Source organism: Rhinoraja longicauda, chromosome 16, assembly GCF_053455715.1.
Source record: "Rhinoraja longicauda isolate Sanriku21f chromosome 16, sRhiLon1.1, whole genome shotgun sequence".
NCBI lineage: Eukaryota > Metazoa > Chordata > Chondrichthyes > Rajiformes > Arhynchobatidae > Rhinoraja > Rhinoraja longicauda.
In genome coordinates, this window is record NC_135968.1 from 27,221,374 (window position 1) to 27,249,036 (window position 27,663).

General features: G+C 41.7%; 1 protein-coding gene across 3 annotated transcripts in view; it reads left to right on the forward strand.

The window, feature by feature from the left end:
* The window catches only part of ablim1b (actin binding LIM protein 1b), a 255,966-nt gene that overhangs the window by 68,838 nt on the left and 159,465 nt on the right, over positions 1-27,663 (forward strand). For 2 of the 3 annotated variants that reach the window (XM_078413457.1, XM_078413456.1), the window contains exon 1: positions 3,804-4,207. The exons of the other annotated variant lie outside the window; for it this stretch is intronic. In XM_078413457.1, coding sequence (XP_078269583.1) covers positions 4,186-4,207 — 22 coding nt within the window. In that variant the 5' untranslated portion in view covers positions 3,804-4,185. Of the gene's footprint in view, positions 1-3,803; positions 4,208-27,663 lie in introns of those variants that run through there. 3 annotated transcript variants of the gene reach the window in all.

The following is a 27,663-nucleotide window of genomic DNA, read 5'->3' on the forward strand; positions in this document are numbered from 1 at the left end:
GACAGTGGCATGCCATATTTTATGGAGTTTCTCACAATATGTTTGCAAATCATTGAAGTGACCAATTTTGAGCAAGGGAGAGCTACTTGGAAATGTGTAGGAAGGAATTGCAGATGCTGGTTTAAACCGAAGCTAGACACAAAAAGCCAGAGTAACTCAGCGGGACAGGCAGCATCTCTGGAGAGAAGGAATGGGTGACTTGAATCGTTTCCGCTGCCTGCTTGGTAATGTTATCCTATGATACAGCTTGGAACGGCTGATGCAGGCACCCAATTTTGGTGGTGGTGGCGGTGGTGTCAGGGGTGGTTTTCCAATCTGTCAGTACAACATTCTCTGAACTACATAGACTTAGGGACATTTTGTGTTGTGTTGCAATGTGAACGTTGCCATACACTGGAACAAAGAGGGATGCTGTGATGAAACCTAATTTCAACACAGGCAGGCTACAGGACGTGGAAATTGTGCAAGCAGTTTTCTCATTCATTCTTAGGATAGAAAATGCGTCCTTAACATCTTCAGTGATTCTTCCATGTGGTGATTAACAAGGAGTGGTGCTGATGACCTGAACAAGGACTGGAGATATCAGTTCCTGCTTTTGTCTGATCTGATAAATATTCTTGAGGCTTCATGTTAAGTGGCACTTTCTTTCTCTGGACGCTAACCTCAGGCTCTGCCTTGCCTTTTTGATGGAACATACCCAAGAATGATAAATATGTATTTATGACATATTCAGACCATTGTTTGTCTGGTTTTGAGAGACAACTTTGAACCAAACACCTCATGTAGGACTTGGATAGTTCCACTCCACTTGGATAAGCATTCAATTGTCATCAAGTGATTAGTCTGCATTGTTATACTCGTGTTATTTGTTGTGGCATTTTGATAAACCTTAAGAGTTTATCAGAGCATTTCTGAGTGCAACCAGGTGTCAAATGGATTAGGTTGCATCTGAAGTCATTAGAGACCAGGCTCAATAAGATCAGACAGATGCCATGGACATTACTTTTAAACTGACTTCAACTTTTCTAGTTAAGGGCTGAACAAATGAAGTAATATCCACAAAACTCCTGTTCTATAGGATTTGAAGCCATTTAATTTGTAATTAATCCAGGCCTTTAAATTATAAATTCAAACACAAAATCATTGCATTGCCATACCTCATGGAAGCAAAGAATTTAGGAAGAGCGATCAAAACAATTTTTTCAATGCAAAATGCTGGAAATTCCCAGAGACAGGCACAGTGGCACAGTAGTATAGTTGTTGCCTTACAGCGCCAAAGACCCAGGTTCAATCCTGACTGGGTGGTGTTTGTATGGAGTTTGTACGTTCTCCTTGTGACCGCGTGGGGTTTCTCAGGGTGCTCCAGTTTCCTCTCACATTCCAAAGACATACAGGTTTGTCAATTAATTGACTTCGGTAAGATTGTAAATTGTTCCTCGTGTGTAGGATAGTGCTAGTGCACGGGGATTACTGTACTTGTCAGCGCCAACTGGAACCTGTTTCCGTGCGATATCTCTAACGTCTAAAAGCAAAGTCTTGCAGGCTGAACAGAACCCAACATGGATTTTTTTTTCTTTAATGTGGAGGAACCCACATCATGAACAGAATGAGCAGTAAAAGTTTTGAATTAACTGTTGCCTCATTCGGGACAGCTGTTTGGCCCCATAAATGGACTGAAGGGGAAGAGATATTTGGGCAGGTGTTGCCTGTGGTTACTTAGGACAGAGAACAGTGCAGAGTGGCAGAAAAGGCATATGGAATGCTTGCATTCATCGGTCAGAGCATTGAGGTTAAGAGTCAGGATGTCATGATGCAACTTTACAGGACTTTGGTTAGGCTAAATTTGGAATATTGATTGCATGCTGTTCTGGGCTGGTCTCATCACATGAATGTGAAGGATGTGAAGTCTTTGGAAAAAGTGCAGAGGAGGTTTACCAGAATGTTGCCTCAATTAGGACGTATTTGCTACAGGGAGAAAGATTGGACAGACTTGGATTGTTTTCTCTGGAATGCTGGAGGTTGCAGGGAGACCTGATAGAAGTATACAAAATTATCAGAGGCATAGCTAGGGAAGACAGAGATTACACAGAGGGTGCCTGGAATGTACTTCCAAGGTTTGTGGGGGGGGGGGTTGAGGCAGATATGATAGTGGCATTTAAGAGATATGATAATGGGATTTTGGTTCATCATATTGGTATGCAGGGAATATGGGTTATGTGCAGGTAGATAAGAGATAGTCTTAACATTATGTTCAGCACAGAGAATGTGGGCTGAAGGATCTGTTCTTGTGCTGAACGGCACGGTAGCGCAGCGGTAGAGTTGCTGCTTTACAGCGAATGCAGCGCCGGAGACTCAGGTTCGATCCTGACTACGGGTGCTGCACTGTAAGGAGTTTGTACGTTCTCCCCGTGACCTGCGTGGGTTTTCTCCGAGATCTTCGGTTTCCTCCCACACTCCAAAGACGTACAGGTGTGTAGGTTAATTGGCTGGGTAAAATGTAAAAATTGTCCCTAGTGGGTGTAGGATAGTGTTAATGTACGGGGATCACTGGGCGGCACGGACTTGGAGGGCCGAAAAAGGCCTGTTTCCGGCTGTATATATATGATATGATATGTTCTATGTTCTAGTACAGAACAGGAACAGTTTTTTCAGCCCACAATCTCTGTGCCGAACTTGATGCCAAAATAAATTAATCTCCTCTGCTTGAACATGATCCAAATCCCTCCATTCCCTGCACATTCATGTGCCCATCTAAAGCCTCTTCAATGCCACTATCATATCTGCCCCCACCACTACCCTGGCAGCACCTTTCACACACCCACTCACACCCATGGTGTAAAAAAAAACTTACCCCGCACATCTCCTTTAAACTTTACCCTTCCCATCTTAAAGTTGTACCCTCTGGACTTTAACATTTCCACCCTGGGGAAAAAGGTTCTAGCTGTCTTGGAGTGAAGAGGGGAGTTTACAAACTCTGTTTCTCTCTCCAGAGATGCTGATTACTTCCAGCATTTTCTGGTATCATTTTAAATTTAGTGAGAGGGAAATTTGTTACATTATTTATGCCAACCTTGCCTGCAAGGCCATTTGGCTAATTGGCTTTCTGGGCAATTTCTGCAAGTAGTTAAGAATCAAAACAGTGAATGGGGTTGGAATTACATATGTAACTGACCAGCTAATGGAGCCAGAGATTTACTTTAGCCGAAGGACATCCATTACAGAAGTTATCCAGTGTCTAGCATTTTAATGTTGATTTTATCTATTTAGTTCAATCTGAAGTCCCCAGCTGCCACATGTTCGGAATCAATAGAGAAACACGGGGAACTGGAGATGTGTAGGAAGGAGCCGCAGATGCTGGTTTACACTGAAAATAAACACAAAATGCTGCAGTAACAGCAGATCAGGCAGCATCTCTGGAGAAAAGGTTTTCTCCGAAGGAACTGAAGATGCTAGTTTACCAAAAAAAATAGTGTTGGAGTAACTCATCGGGTCAGGCACTATCTATGGAGAACATGGATAGGTGGCCATTTATGTCGAAGCCCTTCTAAACATGTTCTCCAGAGACCCTGCCTGGCACCTGCATTACTCCAGGACTGTGTGTCTTTTTTCCTGCATCGATATCTCAGACCAGTGTAGTGGTAACATATCCACGATGGCACCAATATTATAAATAATAAACAGGGAGAGGAGGGGAGGGGAATTTGTATGTCGATGCCATGTCGCACCTTGCACAAGATTCTCAAGATTACTTCCTGGACCGAGAATCAACCACGACAGCTAATTGTGTAACACCCGCGCAGAGATTACAGCTGTGCGAATAACTCCACCCTTGGCGATTTTTTATGTTTTGCTAAGGTCAAAACGGTGAGAATGACGCCAGTGAGCGGCCAACCCACCCCACCCCACTTTTCTGCAGGGAATGTGCGGTTGTGTCTTTGCAGGGGCAGGTCGAGAGGGACCAGTGGGACTTGTGTTCACTCTGCAACAGCTGCCAATGGTTATTTCAGCGGGGTGGAGAGTCCGCCTGGGGAATGCACAGCGATTTCTGCGAAGCAGTCGCTGCTTTCGGCTGGCAGACTAGCTGGGTGACTGCTGCTCGGCAGTAGGTAGCTGTAAACCACGGACATTAGCGCTGTTGGATGCGAACCTGGCTTGGCGGATCGCACAGGAGTCACCGCTGATGAAATGGTCATGGTGAATGAAAAAGGTACAGAATTATTCATTCTTGCTTAACCCAGACTGGGCGACTCCGCTTCTATTTAGACATTGGAATCGCTTTTCACCGTTGTAATTGTCACGCTGTTTTAGCGTTCAGCTTCTTGGCCATTGCACCTATTTTACACCTAACGCGGCCCCTTTCACAAACTCTGATACTTATCGGGGACTTTCTCTCCTTGAACGTTTCAGACAATGTTTCTTTTGATTTAACACAACACGGAAGGTTTTTAGATATTTAAGGTCACATGCTCAGCAAATGTCCTTGTTGCACCAGGTCACAAAAGTTACGTCTGAAATGAGGAATGCTCGCAATCTGTGTACAGTAGTGTGATTTATGCAGTGGGTCTGTTCAAATGTGATAAACTCCCCAAAATAGCATGGAAAATACAGCGTTTGCTGGGAGTGAAGGGAACACCCAAGAGGTGCGCTCCGCTATGAGACTCGGAAACTGAGAGCGAATTTAGACCCCATTAGCGTTCATTTAAAGGTTATAGTCATGGTGTTAGAAAACAACTGCATATGTTGGTATATTACCGAAGATAGACACACAGCCTGACCCGCTGAGTTGCTCCAGCACTTTGTGTCCATCTAAAGGTGTAGTCACATAGGCTGAACCTACCCCACCCCTTGGCGTTGTTGGAAGGTCCACGTGAAATTAGAAGATGTTGATGAGATACCTGCATATAGGAACTGGTGAGGTACACTTTCTATAGGAACTGGTGAGGTACACTTTCTGACGTGAAAGAATTTCTAAAATTAGCGTTTATTGAAAGTATTTCTTGACATTCACTTCAACGAGCTTGGACTCAAAATGCTGCTGGGGCTAACAACTGTTTTAAATCGGATGTGAATAATTAAACAAACTTGTGTTTTAAATGATGTAATGTTGGACAAGAGGTCACAGCATCGTGGAAGAGCATTTGGCGTAGTTTCATGCTGGGATTTTGAGAGAGCTGCTGAAACTATTGTAGTCCCTGCCCTTTCCCCATAGCGCTGAAAACATTTCCCTTTCAGTTTTTTTTTATTGTGGTAGATATTAGTCATTTGATGTTCTGGACTCTTGAACACGCACCAGATGTCAGGAAATTACACTGCCAGTTATTTTTCAGTTTATCAACCAAGTGTCAAAAACATTGCCATCACAAAGTCAACTGACATGCTAACTGCCCTTTGTAAACAAATTAATAAAGATATGTATTTATTTCCTGTAACAAATTAACCGACATGATTAATGCTGTGGGTATAAACTGTGGTTTGTTCCATAACACTTTTATAGTGGAGAAATGTCACTTGATGCACAGGAGGCATTTGAAATAAACGACAAATATTATATTATAAGGAGATGGAACATAGAAAAGTGCAGCAGGGGAACAGGTCCTTCAACCAACAATGTCTGTGCAGAACATTACGCTGAGATGAATAAATCTCATCTGCCTACACATGATCCTTGCCCTCCAAATGTGGCCTAACCGAAGTCTTGGAGAGCTGCATCATGACTTCCTGACTCCTGTATTCAATGCCCCAACCAATGAAGGTGAGCATACCATACCCCACCTTTGCCACTATGTCCACTTGTGTTGCCATTTTAAGAGTTACGTACTTGGACCCCATAATCCCTCTGTACATCATTGCTGTGAAGGTTCTTGCCGTCAGCCATATAAATTGCCCTTGCATTCGACCTCCAAAAGTGCAAAGCCTCACTCTTGCTTGGATTAAACTCCTCCTGCCATTTCTCAGCCTATTTTTGTAGCTGATCTATATCTCACTTTGTAATTTGACAGCCTGCCTCACTCTGCAATGTCACGATTCTTAGTGTTGTCTGAAAACCTGCAAACAAAGCCATCTGCATTTACATCCAAGTCATTTATGCACATCACAAACATCAGAAGTCCGAACATGATCCCTATGGAACTCCACCGGTCACAGATATCCAGCCTGAATAATGCCTTCCTGTCGCAACCATTTCTTCTGTGAGAGCACCAGTTCTGATGCTATATAAAATCTGAAATATAACCTCCCCTTGGAATTCCATAAATGTGTGTGCTGACCTGGAGATCTGTGAAGGTTAGAAGTGCTGTTAATTATCAACAGAATAACCACAAGATTTTTTTTTAAGAACCTATAATATTGGTGGCCCATTCTAACTTCTGACGTCTTCAGCCACTGTACTGAGCAGCCCAGTGGAATAGCTTTTGGAGCTGCTGCCTCTCAGTGCCAGAGATACCGGTTTGATCCTGACCTCGGGTGCAGCCTGTGTGGTGTTTTCACGCTCTCCCTGCAACTGCACGGGTTTCCTCCGGCTCTCATCCTAAAAACCCTGTGAGTTGGTTGGTTTATTGGCCCTGTAAATTGCCCCTTGTGTGCAGGTGAGTGGTATAATTTGGGGAATCGATAACAATATGGAAAGAATAAAGTTAGATTAGACCGGTGTTAATGAGTGGTTGATGATCAGCTTGGACTCGGTGGGCCAAAGAGCCTGTTTCTGTGCTGTATCCTATATATTCAGTGTTCAATCCATGGTTACTTTTTCTCTGGGAGACTCGCAGCTCACTTTTATCATTGCCCTGCAGTAAAACCCACCTATATTATTATTTTTTCACAAGGGACTTCATAGTCTATGGCTAGTAAGTTGGGCTGATGATAAATGTGACATTTTCTAATTATTTCCTGTCATTGTTTTCTATATCGTAAATAAAACTGCAGGGTGATTTGATAGATGTTTACAACTCTGAAGGAGTAGTACAGAGCAGAGAAATAAACCCTCTTGTAGGCACGTATATGCTGAGATTAATATTATATAGGAGCTTGGGGAGCTAACTTTGTAAATGAAAGTAGGGATTACTTCTGAAGTTAGACACAAAAAGCTGGAGTAACTCAGTGGGACAGGCAGCATCTCTGGAGAGAAGGAATGGGTAATGTTTCGGGTCGAGCCCCTTCTTCAGTCTAGTTAGGGATAAGGGAAATGAGAGATATAGACGAGGATGTATGGAGATAAAGAACCAATGAATGAATGCAAAAAAAGTAACGATGATAAAGGAAACAGGCCATTGTTAGCTGCTCGCTGGGTGAAAACGAGAAGCTAGTGCGACTTGGGTGGGGGAGGAATAGAAAGACAGTTTAAGAAATCATTATTCATACCACTGCGCTGGAAGGTGCCCAAGCGAAATATGGGATGCTGTTCTCCAATTTGTGTTCAGCCTCAGTCTGACAATGGAAGAGACCTAGAAGTGTTCACTTAACCTAGTTTTCAAGTAGACATTGCCGGCACACGAGTCATTGAACTGCTGATATCTATTGATGTTGTTCGAGATCATGGCACGCTTTGCATTCTCGTCCTCTGCAAGGTACCTGTGGCCTCTCATGGTGATGGCTCCACTCTCCACATCTAAAGCCCATGATTATTGTGCAGCTTGGTCAGATTGTTCTTGGTTGGTTTTTCTCCCATCTCTGGCTGTGAATCTTCTCCTCCTGCATGAGTTGCCCTGGTGTTCCTCAGCAATCTCTCCTTTAGACGAGAGATACAGATAGGGCATGGAAAGAGGCCCATTGGCCCACGTGATCACCCATAGATAGACACTATCCTCCACACTAGGGACAATTTTGCAACCTACTGAAACCAATTATCTTACAAATTTGTACGTCTTTGGAATGTGGGAGGAAACCAGAGCATCCCAAGTGGTCACAGGGAGAACGTACAAACTCCGTACAGACACCACCCATAGTCGGGATCGAACCCGGATCTCTGGGACTGTAAAGCAGAAACTCTACCGCTGTGCCACAGTGCTGCCCTCAGCCACACCATTTGATTAAATGGGAGCAGCTTCACTGTGAATGCAGGCAACAGTAAATGGTGATCTCTGATGGCCTCTCTGATCTTTAAATTCTTAAAAGAATTAAGCCACCTAGAGGCATAGTGCTTAGTTTAGATTAGAGATACAGTGTGGAAGCAGGCCCTTCAGCCCACCGAGTCCACACCGACCATCGATCACCTATTCACATTACTTCTATGTTATGCTACTTTCTTACTCCCTACACACTCTGGTGCTGGCTATGTGGAGTTTGCAAGTTCTCCCTGCAACTGCATGGGTTTCCTCCACCAGCATGGGACCAGGTCTTTTGGTCCAATTAGTCCATGACAACCAAGATGCCTTTATCTAGTTCCATCTGCCGGTGTTTGACATGGAGTAACTCAGCAGGTCAGGCAGCATCTCTGGAGAACATGGATAGGTGATGTTTTGTGTTAAGCCCCTTGTGTTAAATCCTGGGGAGGGAGGGGGGAGGAAGAAAAAGCAGGAACAGAGGAGAGGCTGGTTGAAGCATGGCAGGGTTGCATGCTAAATAACAGGTTTGACTTTGTAATTCATTGAAAAGTATGTGCTATTTTGTGCATTGCGTACAAGTTCCTGCAAATACAGAGTAGCAGGATATTTGAGGACAAAAAGTTAATGGATAAATAACTGCACATTATTGAAGTCTTCAAATAATAAAACTGGGATTGTTACTGGAAATTGTCTTCAGAAGTGTTGGAATGTGTGAGAGGCCCTCTACTTATTGAGATTTGGCATGCAGGTTCAGAGATCAGATCTGCAGTAAATAGACTCGAGGATTGTTGTTTATGTTTCATGTATGCATTTCTAATTGTTTAGGTATAGGAATTCTCCTGCACACAAACATCCATTCAAAGGGTGCTGCAAGAAGGACTTGTTCAGATTCAAAAACATTCAACAGAAACCAGTTTTCTGTTGCACATGGAAAGCAAAGCATCGTGCACATTAGTTAGAGTTGCTGACCCTGACCTGCCTTCCTATAATTGTGCATGAAAAGCAAAACCATGTTCAGTGCATTTGTGGTACGTTGTTGTGCCTCTGCACTCAGGAGCGGATGAGTAAATGGATGGGCAAGTGGTGCCTCCAACAGTGGAGGTGAGGTCATTGTGACAGGTAAGTATCTACGACTGTGGAGGTCGGAACAGCCCGCCAAAGGAGAACAAAGTACTTTAGACCAAGAAAGATGGGGTTGGGACTTTCAGTAAGATCAGATCACAGCTGCTGCCCCTGACATCATGGTGTTTGACCAGGTCGAAATGAACAGATTACTTACTGATGGCATACAAATTCACCCTCTGTTTAAGGCTTGCGTCTGCAGACAAGAAATGTGCCAGTCGTGAATGTACATCATTGTTGCACGTGGAGTAATGTTGTTGCTGTATTCGCTGCAGCCTCTTTGCATCAGTAGAAAAGCATTGTGCACTGTGCAGGCAAAAAATTATTGAGGAGCGTAAAAGGAATATTTCACATTACAAACATTTGACTTAATTGCAATAGTGAATGTGTAATTTGTGAGATTTGCAGAGTGGTCTCTTTTTATTGAAAAGGGAAAATATCAATGCACACCCGATGATGGTATATCAAACACAACTTTAAAATTGAAACTCTCTTTGCAAAAATAGATATTTAAGCTATTTATAAAGTTGCTTACAGTGAAAGTTACTGTTGTGTCTTGCAGTTTCACAGAGCCGTGAAGTAGGAGCGTCTCATTCTAATAAATGTGCAATCTGTTTGCATTTTCTTTTGGGCATATGACTTTTCTGGAAGTAATCTTAGCAAATCAGTCTTGTGTGCATGGTGCCAGATGTGGATCATTGCACCAACTTTATAATTCACAAAGTGACTTGCAGATGTCGGGAGCTCAATATTCTTTTTGAAAATAAGACTGCCAACTCGAAGTGGCACAGCATCCAGGAATTCGTACATCACTGAAAGAGTACCCAGTGATAGTTGGGATGGCTGCTGAGTCCAGTCGAAAGTGTACAAATTTTTGAATTGCTCTGGAATTATAGTGTCTGTTTACTTTACTGTTGAATCCATCTTAGTGGTGAGTGCCTGATCATCTTACCTGACCCCAGAGTTAAGTCTGTAGATTGTGTACAGGCTTTGGGCTGGTGATGGAAGTCAAACTACCTGTTCCAGTTTACCCAGACCTGCTCTGCTCGTGTAGATGTGCTGAGTTAATGACTTAGACGAAGGGATTAAAAGTACCATTAGCAAATTTGCAGATGATACTAAGTTGGGGGGTAGTGTGAATTGTGAGGAAGATGCAATAAGGCTGCAGGGTGACTTGGACAGGTTGTGTGAGTGGGCGGATACATGGCAGATGCAGTTTAATGTAGATAAGTGTGAGGTTATTCACTTTGGAAGTAAGAATAGAAAGGCAGATTATTATCTGAATGGTGTCAAGTTAGGAGGAGGGGGAGTTCAACGAGATCTAGGTGTCCTAGTGCATCAGTCAATGAAAGGAAGCATGCAGGTACAGCAGGCAGTGAAGAAAGCCAATGGAATGATGGCCTTCGTAACAAGAGGAGTTGAGTATAGGAGCAAAGAGGTCCTTCTACAGTTGTACCGGGCCCTGGTGAGACCGCACCTGGAGTACTGTGTGCAGTTTTGGTCTCCAAATTTGAGGAAGGATATTCTTGCTATGGAGGGCGTGCAGCGTAGGTTCACTAGGTTAATTCCCGGAATGGCGGGACTGTCGTATGTTGAAAGGCTGGAGCGATTGGGCTTGTATACACTGGAATTTAGAAGGATGAGGGGGGATCTTATTGAAACATATAAGATAATTAGGGGATTGGACACATTAGAGGCAGATAACATGTTCCCAATGTTGGGGGAGTCCAGAACAAGGGGCCACAGTTTAAGAATAAGGGGTAGGCCATTTAGAACGGAGATGAGGAAGAACATTTTCAGTCAGAGGGTGGTGAAGGTGTGGAATTCTCTGCCTCAGAAGGCAGTGGAGGCCAGTTCGTTGGATGCTTTCAAGAGAGAGCTGGATAGAGCTCTTAAGGATAGCGGAGTGAGGGGGTATGGGGAGAAGGCAGGAACGGGGTACTGATTGAGAGTGATCAGCCATGATCGCATTGAATGGCGGTGCTGGCTCGAAGGGCTGAATGGCCTACTCCTGCACCTATTGTCTATTGTCTATTGTCTATTGAGTTCAGTTCAGATTCTGGTCAGTGGTGGCTTCTGGGATGTTGATAATGGGGCATGGAAATTGTGCCACTGCAGATCAAATGGTGAATGCCCATTTTATCTCCTGTTTCAGAAGGCACCTTTGGGCAATTCATATGTGATCTAGTGTGGCAAAAATGCAATTTGCCTGCACAAGCTCCAGTCCTGTTGTAACAAAGATTGTATTATGAGTTAGACTGCTTAATAAGTTGTAAATTGATGCAACTGCTGTTAAGTTCTGAAGAACTTATTCTTCTATTATCTAATTCAAGCAGATCATTGAAACAGCAAAGGGTTTTTCTCTGGGGAAGTCCTCCAATGATTGCTGCAGATCTAAAGCCAACCTATCTGATATTGCATCAGTGGCCACTTCCTCATTTTCATTGTATCTTGACTGTACAATCCTTCCTTAAAATAATTATTGTGTTAAAACAAAACTGACAATATCAAACCATCCATTTCTATCTGTACTGAAACACCTTCAAAACATCAAACCTTGCATATCATTTTAATAGATCTGAGTATCTCATCACTGGGTTTAAATGAACATTTCAGTTCTCCTTTTATATGATTTACGCAAGTGTTAAAAGAAAGTAATGTGTGAACAGTAAACAGCGGCAAGTTTCCTTGCGAGCACTATTTTAAAGATTTTTTTTCTTGTTCATTATTTAGTCTATGGTGTTTCGTTTAAAGTTCATTTTTCCTTATGACATAAGAAGCCATTCACCCATCGATGGTGGCTCTTTGTGCAATCCTATTCCCCTTTTTATTTCCTTTCAACCTGTTCTAGCATGCCCAAAAATAATTCTCCCTGTTCCCCCACCAGCCACCTACTGTATCCTCGGGGCAACATGCAGTTTCCAATTAAACAACATGTCTTTGGCTATGAAGGTGCATTGCTGGGGAGAACGTGCAGACTCCACACAATACTGGATGTCATTTTAAAATATATCTTGCTGGAGCAGTGGCATTGTCCATGTTAGTAGATAACCATCTTTTTTAATTCCTGTGGAAATGCTGCATGTTTTGGTCATCATGATGAGGATGTTAGTCCTAGTGGCTGGAACATTGTGGGTTTTAAATTAAAGTTTGGCAAACTTTGATGATGATGATGATGATGCACAAATTATCACAATAATCTGGTCTGAAGTGTGACTTTAGATTTAGAGATACAGCGCGGAAACAGGCCCTTCGGGCCACCGGGTCCGCGCCACCCAGCGATCCCCGCACATTAACACTATCCTACACACACTAGGGACAATTTTTACATTTGCCCAGCCAATTAACCTACAAACCTGTATGTCTTTGGAGTGTGGGAGGAAACCGAAGATTTCGGAGAAAACCCACGCAGGTCAAGGGGAGAACGTACAAACTCCGTACAGATGGCGCCCATAGTCAGGATCGAATCTGAGTCTCCGGCGCTGCATTCGCTGTAAGGCAGCAAATCTACCACTGCGCCACCGTGCCGCACTTATATTGCAAGATTACTGTGTTCGCCTAATGGACATGAGTCTCATGTAGATAAACAAGACAGCAAACAAGACAGGAGGCTCTGGGATGTTGCTGTAAATGGCTTGCAAAATGCAAGTGAACTCGTACTTGAAGCAACATATCGTTTAAGTCGGGAAATCTGAAATAAGGGGATGTGAACTGTACAAGAAATACCAAGAGAGTAGCAGCAATTTGTTTTGAAAAGATAGTAATAAAGTATAACTTGGGCATATTAGTGGCAGTTGCAGGGAATAATGCGTTCAATGTTTTGCATGCATCTTCACTTCGTAGAAGAAGATAAAAAAGAAGCTCTTCAAGGGAATCTAAAATTGTGTAGGAGAGGAACTTGCTGAATTCTAGACAAAAATTGAGAAGGGATCTAAAACTGGTTGACTTCTGACTCATGATCGTATAATATTGGATTATAATTAGCACTGCCAATGATACATGGGTAAACTTAGTTAAATTCCAACTCCACAATAACTGTGTCATGTAAAGCATGGCAATCACCGTAAGCTGTGTCATCAAGCTTGGGGAGCAGTGGGTAAAAGTTATTTTGGTAAGATAATGCAAAGCCTAGAGTCACAAATTGTTGAAGTAACTTGGACAGACAGTCAGCATCTCCGGAGAATATTGATAGGTGATGTTTCAGGTTGGAATCCTTCAGTCTAAAAAAGGATCCCGACCCAAAACGTCACCTATCCAGAGATGACCTGCAAAGTGTCTCCAGCGTTTTGTCTTCATTTGTATCAGCATTTGTAGAAACGAAAAACTGCAGATGCTAGTTTACAAAAAAAGATACAATATGCTGGAGTAACTCGGCAGGTAAGGCAGCATATCTGGAGAGCATGGATAGGTGACGTTTTGGGTTGGAACCCTTCTTCAGACTTATTTTAGGGAGGTGCCGGGGAGGGGGAGGGGGAAACAGTTCCTTGTTTTATAAAGCCTAGAGTATTCATTACTTAGTGAAGACAGTTTGTACTGAATGCAATAAATGATTTGCATATTAACTCGCTATCAAATATTCATGAACTGTAATTTAGAAAGATATTTTAATGTTGACCATGAAATAATAATATTGACAGGCTATTGAATTTACATTTGAGTCGTTTGTGAAGCTTTCCAGGTAGCGTTACAAGAATAATGGATTTGGCTACATGTCCTTGCCTATCAATCGTTTCCATTGTCATCATAATAACTGGAATGATGATGTTCTCCGGACCTAAATACATATACAAAATTTGCTTGAGTACTTACGTTTTTATCCTTTCTAGTAATGTCTGGCAGCAATCAAGCCTTGAAAATAAGTATTTTTAATTTTGGTGTGGGTGAGACAGTGATAGAGTTGCTGCCTTACAGCACCAGAGATCCGGGTTTGATCCTGACTACAGGTGCAGTCTATAAGGAGTTTGTATGTTCTCCTTGAGACTGTGTGGGTTTTCTCTAGGTGCTCTAGTTTCCTCTAACGCTCCAAAGACGTACAGGTTTTCAGGTGAATTGGCTTCAGTAAAAAGATTGCATATTGTCTCGAGTGTGTAGATAGTGCCAGTGTATGGGGTGATCACTGGTCGGCGTGGACTCAGTCGGCCGAAACGCGCTGCATCTGTCTAAAATGAGGAAATAGTTGCTGTTCATAGACAAAATTTTCCTCCGATTCAGAACCATATATAGAAAGGAAGAGTTTGTCACCAATAGATTTCCTCTATAATAAAGGAAACATCAGTTGCAAGGTATAACAAGTACATTTTGTTTATTTCTAGCCCTCCCCAAAAGTTATTTTGGCATGGTACTGATTCACCTTGGGAAATTGTGATTTTAATTTGAGTAGATTAATTAATCCTGAGATTGCTTGCCCTTCGACCACAGAGTTCCTTGTTGCATCGTCCTGGGCACGGACTTCCAGCTCATTAGTGCAAGACCTCTCGCAGTGCACCAGCTATTTGTACTAACAGAATGGGCTTCACAGTGGATGAGGGCCCAACTCCATGCTTGCCAGCTGTCAAAGCTGTTCCTGGTGCCGTGATAGAGTTGCTGCCTTACAACACCAGAGACCTGGGTTCTATCCTGGGTTCAGTGCTGTCTGTACAGTGGAATAGAGAAGCCAGTGTTTGTCATATGTAACTTTGCTTTGAAACATATGCTCCCCACTTTGGAGTCCAGGTCACATGGCTCTCAACTGATTAGTTGATTAGAGGCCATTCCTTGCCTCTTAGATTTGTCTTGAACTTGCATTACTATCCGTAAACCAGTAAATTCAGTTGCAAGAAATAAAGGTATGATTTATCTTCAATCTTCTGTGTCTATCATGTAAAAATAAATTGATCTGAGTTTAATCATTTCTGGGCTAGTTTAGAATGAAATCAATGTGCAGCTTGCAATGCCACTGCATGTTGCTGCAGTGTACTTTGTTAGTAAATGTAATTATTTTTCAGTCATTACATTGTCTACTGATGAATAAACCTGCGCAACATATATTTTGAAATAGGTCACACTGCGACTTCTGAGTTGGATTGCTTGAGATTAATAGTGAACGTTTAATCACATTATACTTGTGGGCTCCTATATTTAGTTCACAACAAAGACTCAAAGAAGGAAACATGTTGTCATGTGCTTAATATTCCAAATTTCATAATGGGAGACAATGGTGCCATGTTTCTATTTTTATCTTTTGGAAAGAGGCACTGTGAATTTTATTGAGGCCAACTGCATAGGGCGTCATAGTGGCACAGAGGCAGCGTTGCTGCCTTAGAGCGCCAGAGACCCGGGTTCAATCCTGACTGTGGGTACTGTCTGTAAGGAGTTTGTATGTTCTCCCTGTGACTGCGTGGGTTTTGTCCGGTTGCTCTGGTTTCATCTCGCATTCCAAACATGTATATATGTTAATTAGCTTCTGTAAATTGTCCCAATGTGCAGGATGGAACTAATGTATGGCGATCATTGGTTGGTGTGGACTCAGTGGGCCTAAGGGCCTGTTTCCACTCTGTATCTCTAAAGTAAGTACCAGAGGCATAAATGCAAGGAAAGGAGCTGAATGAATAGGGAGAAGCTCTGTGTAAACTGAATCTCATCCAAACCTCTGCCATTCATTTGCAGCTCATATCAAGGTTCATTCATCCAACTATATCTCAGGCCTACATTGTTTTTTGATAGCAAAATGCTTAGCCCTATATTTATAACATCCCATAATTCCCAAGATTACTCCAATTCCAGCTATATGTGCCTTGCTGATTCTAATAATTTCATGGTGGCTGGCTTCAGCTGCCAAAATTCCAAGCCCTGGAACACTCTCTCTGCTTTGAAACCCTTCCATAATTTATCCTGTTATCACATCACGTGCCAAATGCTGTTTGATAACACTTCTGTGAACCCCCTAATGTCTCTGCTTATAATTTGGCTCAGCTGTAGTCGGGCTGAAACCTTTTTGCTGTAATGTTTTTGACATTGATAATCCCAGATGTTTAAGCTGCATGTCCGGGTTAGAAGAGTGTAGCACTCAGTCCTCAAGGATGTCCGGGTAAGAGAGGTGTAAATACAGATGGTCGCTTTTAATGGAATGAGTAGTGAAGATTATTCCATCTGACAGCAAAGAGCAAAAGTAGTCTCCATCACTGAGTAATAGGTGCAACTGGTATCTACAAATCTGTCAGCCTGAACAATAATGAAGATGGTTTAATTTAGTCCATAAGATTGAAATGGCCCTGAATGATAGGTAATGCATTTTTTTCGAAAGTCTTGTCTAACCGACCTCAAAGATGTACTTGGGATGTGATATTGCAAATTGATCTTGATTAGTACAGGTGTCAGAGGTTATGGGGAGAAGGAAGGAGAATGGGGTTAGGAGGGAGAGATAGGTCAGCCGTGATTGAATGGTGGAGTAGACTTGATGGGCCGAATGGCCCAATTCTACTCCTAACCCTAATGATCTTATAATCAGAGACACATGACAAGTATGGTCCAATTGGACTGCCGAGTCTGATGTGAGATACGTTTGTAAACTTATGGGGCAAGAAGTGAACGTGAGGATTAGGACTGGTGACTTTCCCAATTCAAAGAACCATAGAATAGTCAGAGGAAAACAGGATTAAAAGGTGTGTAGCAATTCCAGGAGGAGAGTTATGGAGTTTCATTTTGGGATCTCGCCAGGAATATGTAAATAAACTATAACTGTTTGCTCAAACAAAAACGTGGCCACATTTTTGAACTGGGAAGTTTAATTCAACATTTTGGTCTACATCTGCCCTTATCAGGGTTCTGTGCTGAGTTCACTGTTGTTTATCTTCTTTATGAATGATTTGGATGAGAAGGTAGTTGGCATGAATAGCAAGATTGTAGATAATAATATATTCCATTATTTGTCCCACACTGGGGAAATTTGCAGTGTTACAGCAGCAAAGTTGATAGCAAGAGACATTCATTATAAATAAAAATACAGATAAGGATAATTGTCATCATTTACTTTATTGTTACTGTTGACTGGTCTGCTGGGAGTAGCGCTGGTTGTGCAGTCTCACAGCAGTGGGAAGGAAGGACCTCTGATATCTCTCCTTCACACACTTGGGGTGAAGGAGTCTGTCACTGAAGGAGCTAATTGGATGGCTCCAAACTTGATGGAATAGTGGAGTGTGGCAAAGGTTTTCTACAATTATAGCTGACTTGAGATGAGCTGGGGAAGTTGGCTAAGGAATGGCAGATGAAGTTCAACTAGAACAAGTGTGAAGTGATTCATTTTGGGAACTTAAACCAGGGCAGAGCATATGTACTGAACGGTAGGGCCTGGGAGGGTGTTGATGAACACAGACCCAGTGGTAATAATATAGAGTTCCTTGGAAGTGGCAACACAGGTTGATGGGGTGGTGAAGAAGGTATTTGGCACACTTGCCTTCCTCAATTACAGCTTTGAGTAGGGGCATCACATCACAAATGTTCAAGATATTGGGTGGAACCCTTTTATCTTCTGGTGATTGAATTTGCATAAAAGGAATCCTATTTACTGAGGCCCTGTGTTCAACCCTACTGCCAACCTGTCCCCTCTGCAAGAGTATATTTTCAGCTTATGATCGACGATATTGTTTTCAAATTCTATGCTGTCACCAGGGCTTATCACCAGCTTTCAGATACACATCCAACAATCTCCAGATGCAGAAGGGCAGAGTCTGTGACAGGGAATGAAATTGTATAGCTCAACTTTGAGCCAGATTTTGTACTTCCTCTGCAATACCAAGGCACCGTAGCACCTCTGAGCGTGGGAAAGCATTGAAAGAGACCAATCAGACCTATCTCACACCTTCCTTTCTTATCTCTGGCTTTTCTTCCAACCATCTGCTTATCAACCCCACCACACCCCCCCCCCCCACCCCCACCCTTGCCTAATCGACCTCCAACACTTTGTCCTGCCTCTCCCCTTTTCCCGCTTTCTTCTCTTCCCACCTCTACATTATCTGAAAAAAGGTCTTGACCCAAAACATCACCAGAGATGTTCTCCAGAGATGCTGCCTGACCCGTTGAGTTACTCTGGCACTTGGTGTCCTTTTTTGATATAGACATACTGTATAAAACTAATGGTTGTGGATAACAATTCCATTTTGACTGCAATACCAAATCTAATGTTCTACTCCAGCCCATTAACCCTTCAAGATATCTGTGCTAAGCCAATTCCTGCCATTACAGGAGCTTTATCTTCAGCTGCCTGTGTCTAAAGCTGTTGGGTTTATTGCCTAAACCAGCTGTCAGCACTTCAGTGAGGGAACGCTGTCTCAGCGTGCAATGCTTCCTGCACTCTCAGTATGACTTTGACAAGTCACAGTGGCACAGCTCAGAGAGCAGTTGCCTCACTGTGCTGGCTGGATACCTGGGTTCGATCCTGACCTCGGGTGCTGTCTGTGTGGAGTTTGTACATTCTCCATGTGACTGCGTGGGTTTCCTCTGGGTGCTCTGGTTTCATCTCGCATCCCAAAGAAGCACTAGATTAATCGGCCCCTGTAAATTAAATTGCACTGAATCTGTAGGGAGTGGATGAGAAGGTGAGATAATGTGGAAGTAATGTGAATGGGTGACCGATGGTCGGTGTGGGCTGAAGGGCCTGTACCATGCTATATCTCTATATTAAGATCTCTATATTCATCGTCGGGGCTTGCTGGCTATCAAACTGAATGGTTGAGAACGTATTTGACATTTGCAAACACGGGATTTGCCAAAAAATAAAGTTTAAGATATTAAAAGGCTCAAGGTTCAAACAAAATCTCACTCTTTGTCTCTAACAATTAAAATAATTTCTACTAAATTTAATATTTAAAACAAATGCTCCGTTTTATTCATCTCTCGGACATATTTCTCCCAGTTGTCTGAATGTATGCTCACCAGATTTAAGTGGGTGCTGGCTCAACAAGCAGTATCCAGGCTGAGAATTGGAAACGTGGAAGCTAATGTTTGCCTGAAGTCCACTCGTGCACTGCAAGTGGACCTACTGGTACAGATACCACTGTTGGATTGTGCCCCTAAGGTGCCGCAGGTGAACTGTTGTTTGCGTGTGGCTGTTCGGGAAATTAAATTAACATGATTTCATAATATGCAAGGACTCAAAATAGGCAGAACTCTGCATGTCATGGAGCAAAATACTTAGAAATGTGAGGAGTGTATTTTTAAACTTTTCCTTTTGTCTTTGTATTTTCTGCACAAGGAAAAAAGCAGTCTTTAGCTGAGCCACCTTGGTACAATTTTGGACATTATACCATACCAATAATATGGAGAAACAAGGAACTACAGACGCAGGTTTACATTAAAAAAATATATATACTTGCCAATATTATACTTGCCTTGTTATTTCTTTGATTTGGATTCATTAAATGGATTCCCCAGATGTGTGGTTATCCTTTAAAGATCGCTTGAAGCAGGCATTCTACTAAACCCCAGTGAATGAGAGAATCTCACAAAGATGTGCAAAATTCTGAATGGGGTTGATGCAAGATATAGTGAGAAGTTGCTTCAAGGTGGAGAATCCAGATTTTGGGGGTATTGTTTCAAGATAGGGAGTTGTCCATTTAAGACTTTGGTAAAGGGAAATTTAGATTCTGAGTTATTTTCTGTGTTATTTTATACACTCAAGGTTGTGTTATGTATTTCCAGAGAAGGGGATCAGCTATGAAAATGGATTTTAGGCAGCAGATCAACTATGATCTAATTCTGCAGTAAAAGCTCCCAATCCGTTCTGGTGTAGCGAAGGAGTGTTTTTAAGCAGTGAAAACAGAATAGCTGTTACTCATGAAGCATTTCTTAATACCGAGTGATGTGAGACTGAATGACTTTCTTGTAAATTATTACAAAATAATTGTGAAGAAATGGATGATAAAACTGAGATAATGCACAAACCTACACTGGATTCTAAAGGGAATTACTCTTTTTGTGTTAGATGTGCATACACTGTCATTAAATAAACTGTAATTTAAACTAGTTGCACTTTATTTTGTGACCACTTACATTAATTTGTTCAATCATAAATCAATATTTTAGTCCTTTTCAAGGAAGTATCGCATCAAGTTCCTTGTATTTTGGATAATGAATAAAACAGACAAGGGCAAAGCAATGTCTCATTACAGGAATGCCAACAACGCAATAACAGGAAAGCACATCATTTGCTGTTCAGGACCCTGGCAAGTCTAACGCTGCTTTGATAAACTGAACAATATGATGTACTGTTTGAAAAGCCTTGAAGAGGAAGTGATCGCACTTTCAGCTGTGCAAAGACTTGGGCACAGTCCAAAGTACATCCAGAAAAAAAAAATCCTGAGATTTTTTTTCATGCATTTGAAAAAATTCTGTGATGTATCTAATATTTTGTTAAAATAGAAAAGTAGCAATGTAATTTAGTTTTCAAACTTAAATGCTTCTAACTTTGTCAAGATAATAAAATACTATATATATATCTATATATATATATATATAAGAAAATAACTGCAGATGCTGGTACAAATCAATTTATTCACAAAATGCTGGAGTAACTCAGCAGGTCAGGCAGCATCTCGGGAGAGAAGGAATGGGTGACATTTTGGGTCGAGACCCTTCTTCAGACTGTATATATATATATACTTAAATTGTAATGACAGTAATGCTATTTCTATGATCACTCATTTCTATTAATTTTGCAGTCAATTTTTTAATTCCATTACCTAATTTTATAGTTTTTACATCATAATGAAATTGTTGTAGCATTTTTATTATTTTAATGTGTAATTATATAAAACATAAAGCACAGCCCTTCAGCCCAATTTGTCTGTGCCAAACATGATGCCCCATTAAACTAATCTCAGCTATTTGTATATGATCCATTTCCTTGGATTCCCTGCATTTCCATAAGCTTATCTGTTAGTCTGTTGAACATCTTTATCATTTCTCCACCCACCAGTACCCATAGCAATGCATTCCAGGCATCTGCTGCCTTATGATTGTTTAGAAAAAAAATCTTTCCTTTTGCCCCTGTCATCTTTAAAGCTATGTCCTCGGGTCTTTGACATTTCCATCCTGGGGAAAAGGTTCTGACTGACTACCCCATTTATGTCTCTCATAATGTTATATACTTCCATCAAGTTACCCCTCAAACTCTGGCATTCTAACAAAAAACAATCAAAGTCTGTCCAATCTCTCCTTGCTTCTTCTTGATCCAGGCAGCATTCTGGAAAACTTCTTGCATCCTCTCCAAAGCTTCCACATCATTCCTGTAATAGGGTGACTAGAACTGCACACAATACTCCAAATATGGCCTAACCAATGTCCTACAAAGCTACATTATGTCTTTCTGACCCTCGTACTCAATGCCAGGACCAGATAATGTGGACATACCATTCGTCGCCTTTGCCACTCTTATCTACTTGTGTTGCCACTTTTCGGAGCTGTGGATCAGGACCCCAAGATCCCTCTGCACTTCTATGCTTTCTCATACATTTGAGCTCCCAAAGTGCAACACCTCAGGTTAAACTCCACCTGTCATTTTTCCGCCCATTTCTGCAGTTGATTTACATCCTACTGTCTGCAACTCCAGCAATCTTGCTGCTGTCTGCAAACTTGCTAACTAACTTATCAATATTTATTTCCAGATCATTTATATGCAGCGCGTGTAAAGGAGGCATGGTTTATAATCGGTGCCTTACTTTGGTATGGCTGTGTTCTTCCTTCCTCACCCATCTGCCCAAGTCTACTTTTCAATCCTCTGATCTTTCACTGCTCCAGAAGAGTTGACGATAAATATTCAGAATTCAGGCAGTTGTACTTTCGGGATTCTTGCTCAGATAGATTACGATTACCCATGGATATGTTCAAAACTTTAACATGTAATTCCAAACTATTAAAAATTTAGAAACATAGAAACATAGAAAGTAGGTGCAGGAGGAGGTCACTCGACCCTTCGAGCCAGCACTGCCATTTATTGTGATCATGGCTCATCGTCCCAAATCGATAACCCGTGCCTGCCTTCTCCCCATAATCCCTTGATTCCACTAGCCCCTAGAGCTCTATCTAACTCTCTCTTAAATCCATCCAGTGTTTTGGCTTCCACTGCCCTCTGTGGCCGAGAATTCCAGAAATTCACAACTCTCTGGGTGAAAAAGTTTTTTCTCACCTCAGTTTGAAATGGCCTCCATTTTATTTTAAGACTGTGGCCCCTGGTTCTGGACTCGCCCAACATTGGGAACATTTTTCCTGCATCTAGCTTGTCTAGTCCTTTTATAATTTTATATGTTTTCATAAGATCCCATCTCATCTTTCTAAACTCCAGTGAATACAAGCCTAGTCTTTTCAATCTTTCCTCATAAAACAGTCCCGCCATCCCAGGGATCAATCTCGTGAACCTACGCTGCACTGCCTCAATTACAAGGATGTCCTTCCACAAATTAGGACCAAAACTGTACACAATACTCCAGATGTGGTCTTACCAGGGCCCTATACAACTGCAGAAGAACCTCTTTACTCCTATACTGAAATCCTCTTAATAATAATAATAATAATAATAATATAATAATAATGATAATAATAATATTCATTTATTGTCATTGCAACGAGTACAACGAAATTAAAAAATAGCCAATCCAGACGGTGCGTACAAACATATATGCAATAAATGCAAAAACAAATAAATACATAAATACAATTATATTAAGTACAAGATTTTTTAACGGTGTTGCCTAGTGCAAAGGTAGTGTTCAGTTCTCGTATGGCCCTGGGGTAAAAACTGTTCTTAAGTCTGTTTGTTCGGGATTTGATCGACCTGAAACGTCGACCAGAGGGCAGATGAACAAACAGACGGTGGCCGGGGTGGGATGGATCTTTTATTATTTTGCCTGCTCTACTGAGGCAGCGTAGGCTGAACAGGTGCTCCAGGGAGGGCAGTGAGCAGCCGATGATCTTCTGGGCCGTCGTGATGACCCTCTGAAGGGCCTTCCTGTCCTTTTCTGAGCAGCTGGCATACCATGTGGTTATACAGTATGCCAGCACACTCTCGATGGAGCAGCGATAGAAGGACAACATGAGCTTCTCCTGCAGGTTGGTTTTCCTGAGGATCCTCAGGAAGTGGAGTCTCTGCTGTGCCTTCTTTACTGTGTTATGAAGGCCAACATTCCATTAGCTTTCTTCACTGCCTGCTGTACCTGCACACCAACTTTCAGTGACTGGTGTGCAAGGACACCCAGATCTCACTGCACTTCCCCCTTACCTAACCTAACACCATTGAGATAATTGCCTCCTTGTTTTTGCTGCCAAAATGGATAACCTCACATTTATCTATATTATACTGTATCTGCCACGCATCTTCCCACTCACTCAACCTGTCCAGGTCACCCTGCAACCTCCTAACATCCTCTTCACAGTTTACACTGCCATCCAGCTTTGTGTCATCCGCAAACGTGCTAGTGTTGCTTCTAATTCCCTGTTCCAAATCATTAATATATATGGTAAACAGTTGCGGCCCCAACACCGAGCCTTGCGGCACTCCACCCGCCACTGCTTGCCATTCTGAAAAGAAACCGTTTACTCCTACTCTTTGCTTCCTGTCTGCCAACCAATTTTCTATCCATGTCAACGCCCTAACCCAATACCATGTGCTCTAATTTTAGTCACCAGTCTCCCGTGCGGGACCTTATAAAAGGCTTTCTGAAAGTCTAGATACACTACATCCACTGGCTCCCCTTCATCCATTTTACTTATCATATCCTCAAAAAATTCCAGAAGATTAGTCAAGCATGATTTCCCTTTCATAAATCCATGCTGACTTGGACTTATCCTTTTACTGCTATCCAAATGCACCGTTATTGCCTCTTTAATAATTGACTCCAACATCTTTCCCACCACCGAAGTCAGGCTAACTGGTCTGTAATTGCCTGTTTTCTCTCTCGCTCTTTTCTTGAAAAGTGGGATAACATTAGCTATCCTCCAATCCACAGGAACTGATCCTGAATCTATTGAACATTGGAAAATGATCACCAATGCATCCACTATTTCTAGAGCCACCTCCATGAGGACCCTGGGATGCAGACCATCAGGCCCAAGGGATTTATTACCCTTCAGTCCCATTAGTCTTAACAAACTTTGTGTTTGTAAATATATCACCTAAAGTTTGCAATCTTTGTCACAATTTTTATTCTAAAAAATCTATGTTTTCAATACTACTTGTTCATACTTTTTCTATGCTTGCTGGGTATTAATGGGGGATGAAATATTGTCTTGCGTATCTGGGCAGATTAGGAATACAGCAACCAATAACTTTTCTATTTTACAGACCCAGTCCCGAAAAGTCACCCATTTCTTCTATCCAGAGATGCTGCCTGTCCCGTTGAGTTACTCCAGCATTTTGTGTCTATCTTCGGTTTAAACCAGCATCTGCAGTTCTTTCGCAAAACACATTTCTTCCTTGGATTAACATTTGAAGGGGAATATGTTAAATACGGTAATAAAAAGCAAGATTTGGGAAGTGACCCTTGGATGATGAGCTTCGGCACAATATTTCATTGGGAATGGGAGTGGTAGATAGTTGGGAGTTAGCATGTACAAAATTGGTTATGGCTCCACTTTGCAATAATCTTAGTGCATTAATTTTGCAAGCCAATCTTCATAAAAGAAGCTAATCATCTTTGATTTAATAGAAGCTGACAAATTCTCTCTTGTATTCAGCCAACCCATCTCCAGGGAATATGATTCTGCAGCATACTGGATATAAATGTTAAATGAATCAATGGGTAGATGTTTCTCAAATGTAATATAGCAGTCAAGAGATTTCTGGCACTTTGCTTACACACGACCTGGAATTTAACATGGAAAACGGATGCAAACTACAGTATATACTCTTAATGAAGCATTCTTTGTTAAAATCTAAAAGCCAATCTATTTATCATTGCACAATCTGATTAGACCAAAGATTAAAATACTTCAAAGGGAATTGTGCAGTAGATTGTGTGCCAATTAACGTTTTGAAGCAAAATTAACCAATGTGACTTGTTTCTTTGCACTGAAGGGAATGCCTGTAGTTTAACAATTCCTGCATGGCTCCAGTCAAGTAATTTTATGCTCCCCGACTTGTCCCTGGTTCAGACTAATAAATAATTCCCTTTGCCTGAATCAGAGCAATAAGTAACTCTATCTAGTTCTATTCACGCTTGATGCAGAATGACAGGTAATTCAATAATGTCCCTTTCATATCTTTTTCAGATTAATGGGTAATTTTTTTGGTTCAGTGGTTTGGATAATTTCTCTTCTGTCTACTGCACATCTCAAGAAGAGTAGCAGTTACTTTAAAAAGCTCAGTTCCTGCTTGGTGCAGAGTTCAAAGTAATTATAAACTGCTGGAAAAACTCAGTGGGTTAGGCAGCAGTTTGTGTTGAGCTCAAGATTCTAGCATCTGAGGTTTTGTGAGACTTCAATGTAATTATCTTTGCTTCAGTCCTTAGTAAGTAGCAAACCAAAACTCCTGTATGTTCCTTTTGGTATTGAATGCTGACAAATCAATACCGAAGAGCGCTGTTGCATTTCCTTCTCCTTTAAGGAGATGGATTTTGGACAAAGGAATTGTACTTTTGCTAAAATTACCATTTTGAGTAAAGGAGTCAAATCTCCCAAATAATTTTGGGATAATTGGACCAAGCTAATTGCTGCAATATTATAACTTGGACTACCGATCCATGGAGGCCATGCTCACCGATAGTGTGGAAAGGAGGGACGGAATAAACTGAAGACATCATTGATACAAAATAAAACTGCGAGCTTCGAAATTCCAGTCGGCATACTCTAAAATGGTGTCATGAAATTGTCACCTAGTGGTACGTGTTATTTCACATACTGAGGTAGGTCTCCATATCTGCAAGGCTTGAGTCCATGCATCATGACCAGGTTCGATAACTTGAATGCCGAGGGATGAAAGAGGCTGCCGAAACTGGAGGACGTTGCCTGATCTATCCCGAGTACTTGCGTCCCCACCATTGAAGGGATCTCCAGGACACGCTACCTCAAAAAGGCGGCTAATATTATCCTAGACCCACACCACCCTGACCTCACTCTTATCTTGCTACTATCTTCACGAAGAAGGTGCAGGAGACAGCAAATTTTGACCTCCAGGTTCAAGAATAGCTTCTTCCCGGAAACCATCCGGCTCTGAATATAAACATAGCACAAAAAGTAAGGAAATTTGTGTTTGGTAGATTATTTCTTTGTTGTAACAATGCTTCTTGGCAATAAATGTTATACCGTTGGAAAGCCTGTTTATTTCCCTTTTAAATAGTGCCACATTTGTAAGGAGCATGCATTTGTGGGATGAGCAGCAGAGCTGAGTATATGGGTTGCGCCCATGAAAAATTTGCCAAATCTTCTCTGCCAATGCCAAACAGCTTATTCTGCCATTGACTCTTGTTCGGTGTTGTTTGGTGGATTGGATGATTGAAGTCTGAAGAAACAAGACATATTGGCAATTTAACAATTTATTCATTTAATAAACAGGAGCCACAGTAGCGTGTGGAAGAACCATACACAGCCATAACAGCCTGGCACCTCCTCCTCATGCTGGTCACCAGCCTGGTCACACACTGTTGTGGGATGGCATCCCATTCTTGTCAGCACCTGGGGGTACCAGAAGCTCAAAACGAGAGTCAATAGCAACAGCAGAATAAGCTGTTTGCAATTGGCAGAGAAGATTTGGCAAATTTTTCGTGGGCGCAACCCATATACTCAGCTCTGCTGCTCATCCAACAAATGCATGTTCCTTACAAATGTGGCACCATTTAAAAGGAAAATAAACAGGCTTTCCAACGGTATAAGATTTATTGCCAAGAAGCATTGTTACAACAAAGAAATAATCTACCAAACACAAATTTCCTTACTTTTTGTGCTATGTTTAGCTTAATGTTAACCACCACCCTACCTTAGCAATTATGATCTATTGTGATTATGATCTATTGTGGATTTTTTGATTGCACTACATAATTTGGTTTTGCATTATTATGGTCTGTTAACATTGCATTACTGATCATTGTTATTATTGATTATTGCATGTCTATCTGTTCTTCCATTCGTGGATGTCTGAAGCTGCAGCAATTAAGAATTTTATTGTTCTGTTGCTGGTAGACATGACAATTAAACACACTTCACCCTTGAAGCCCCCTTCTAAAGTTGATCTGCACTGGGTATTCTTTTACCCTCCATGCCAGCTTCCAACGGAGCTACTCGGACCAGGAAGGGTAACAAAATCCATTGCCCTTTTCTTCAGTGATAGGTCTGCTCACTTTGCAAGATGCCAAACGTACTTGAACCAGGTTCTAGGCAAACAACAACCTTTGTTCTCTGACGTTTAAAAAATATTCCAGAGTCCTTGATGAGTTTCCCAGGCTACGGGTGTTGGATGCAGAGCTAGTAACTGTAGTTTTATTTTCCACAACATTTTATTTTAAAAGTGATGCAGAACATAAATCTGATTACTTTTCAACTA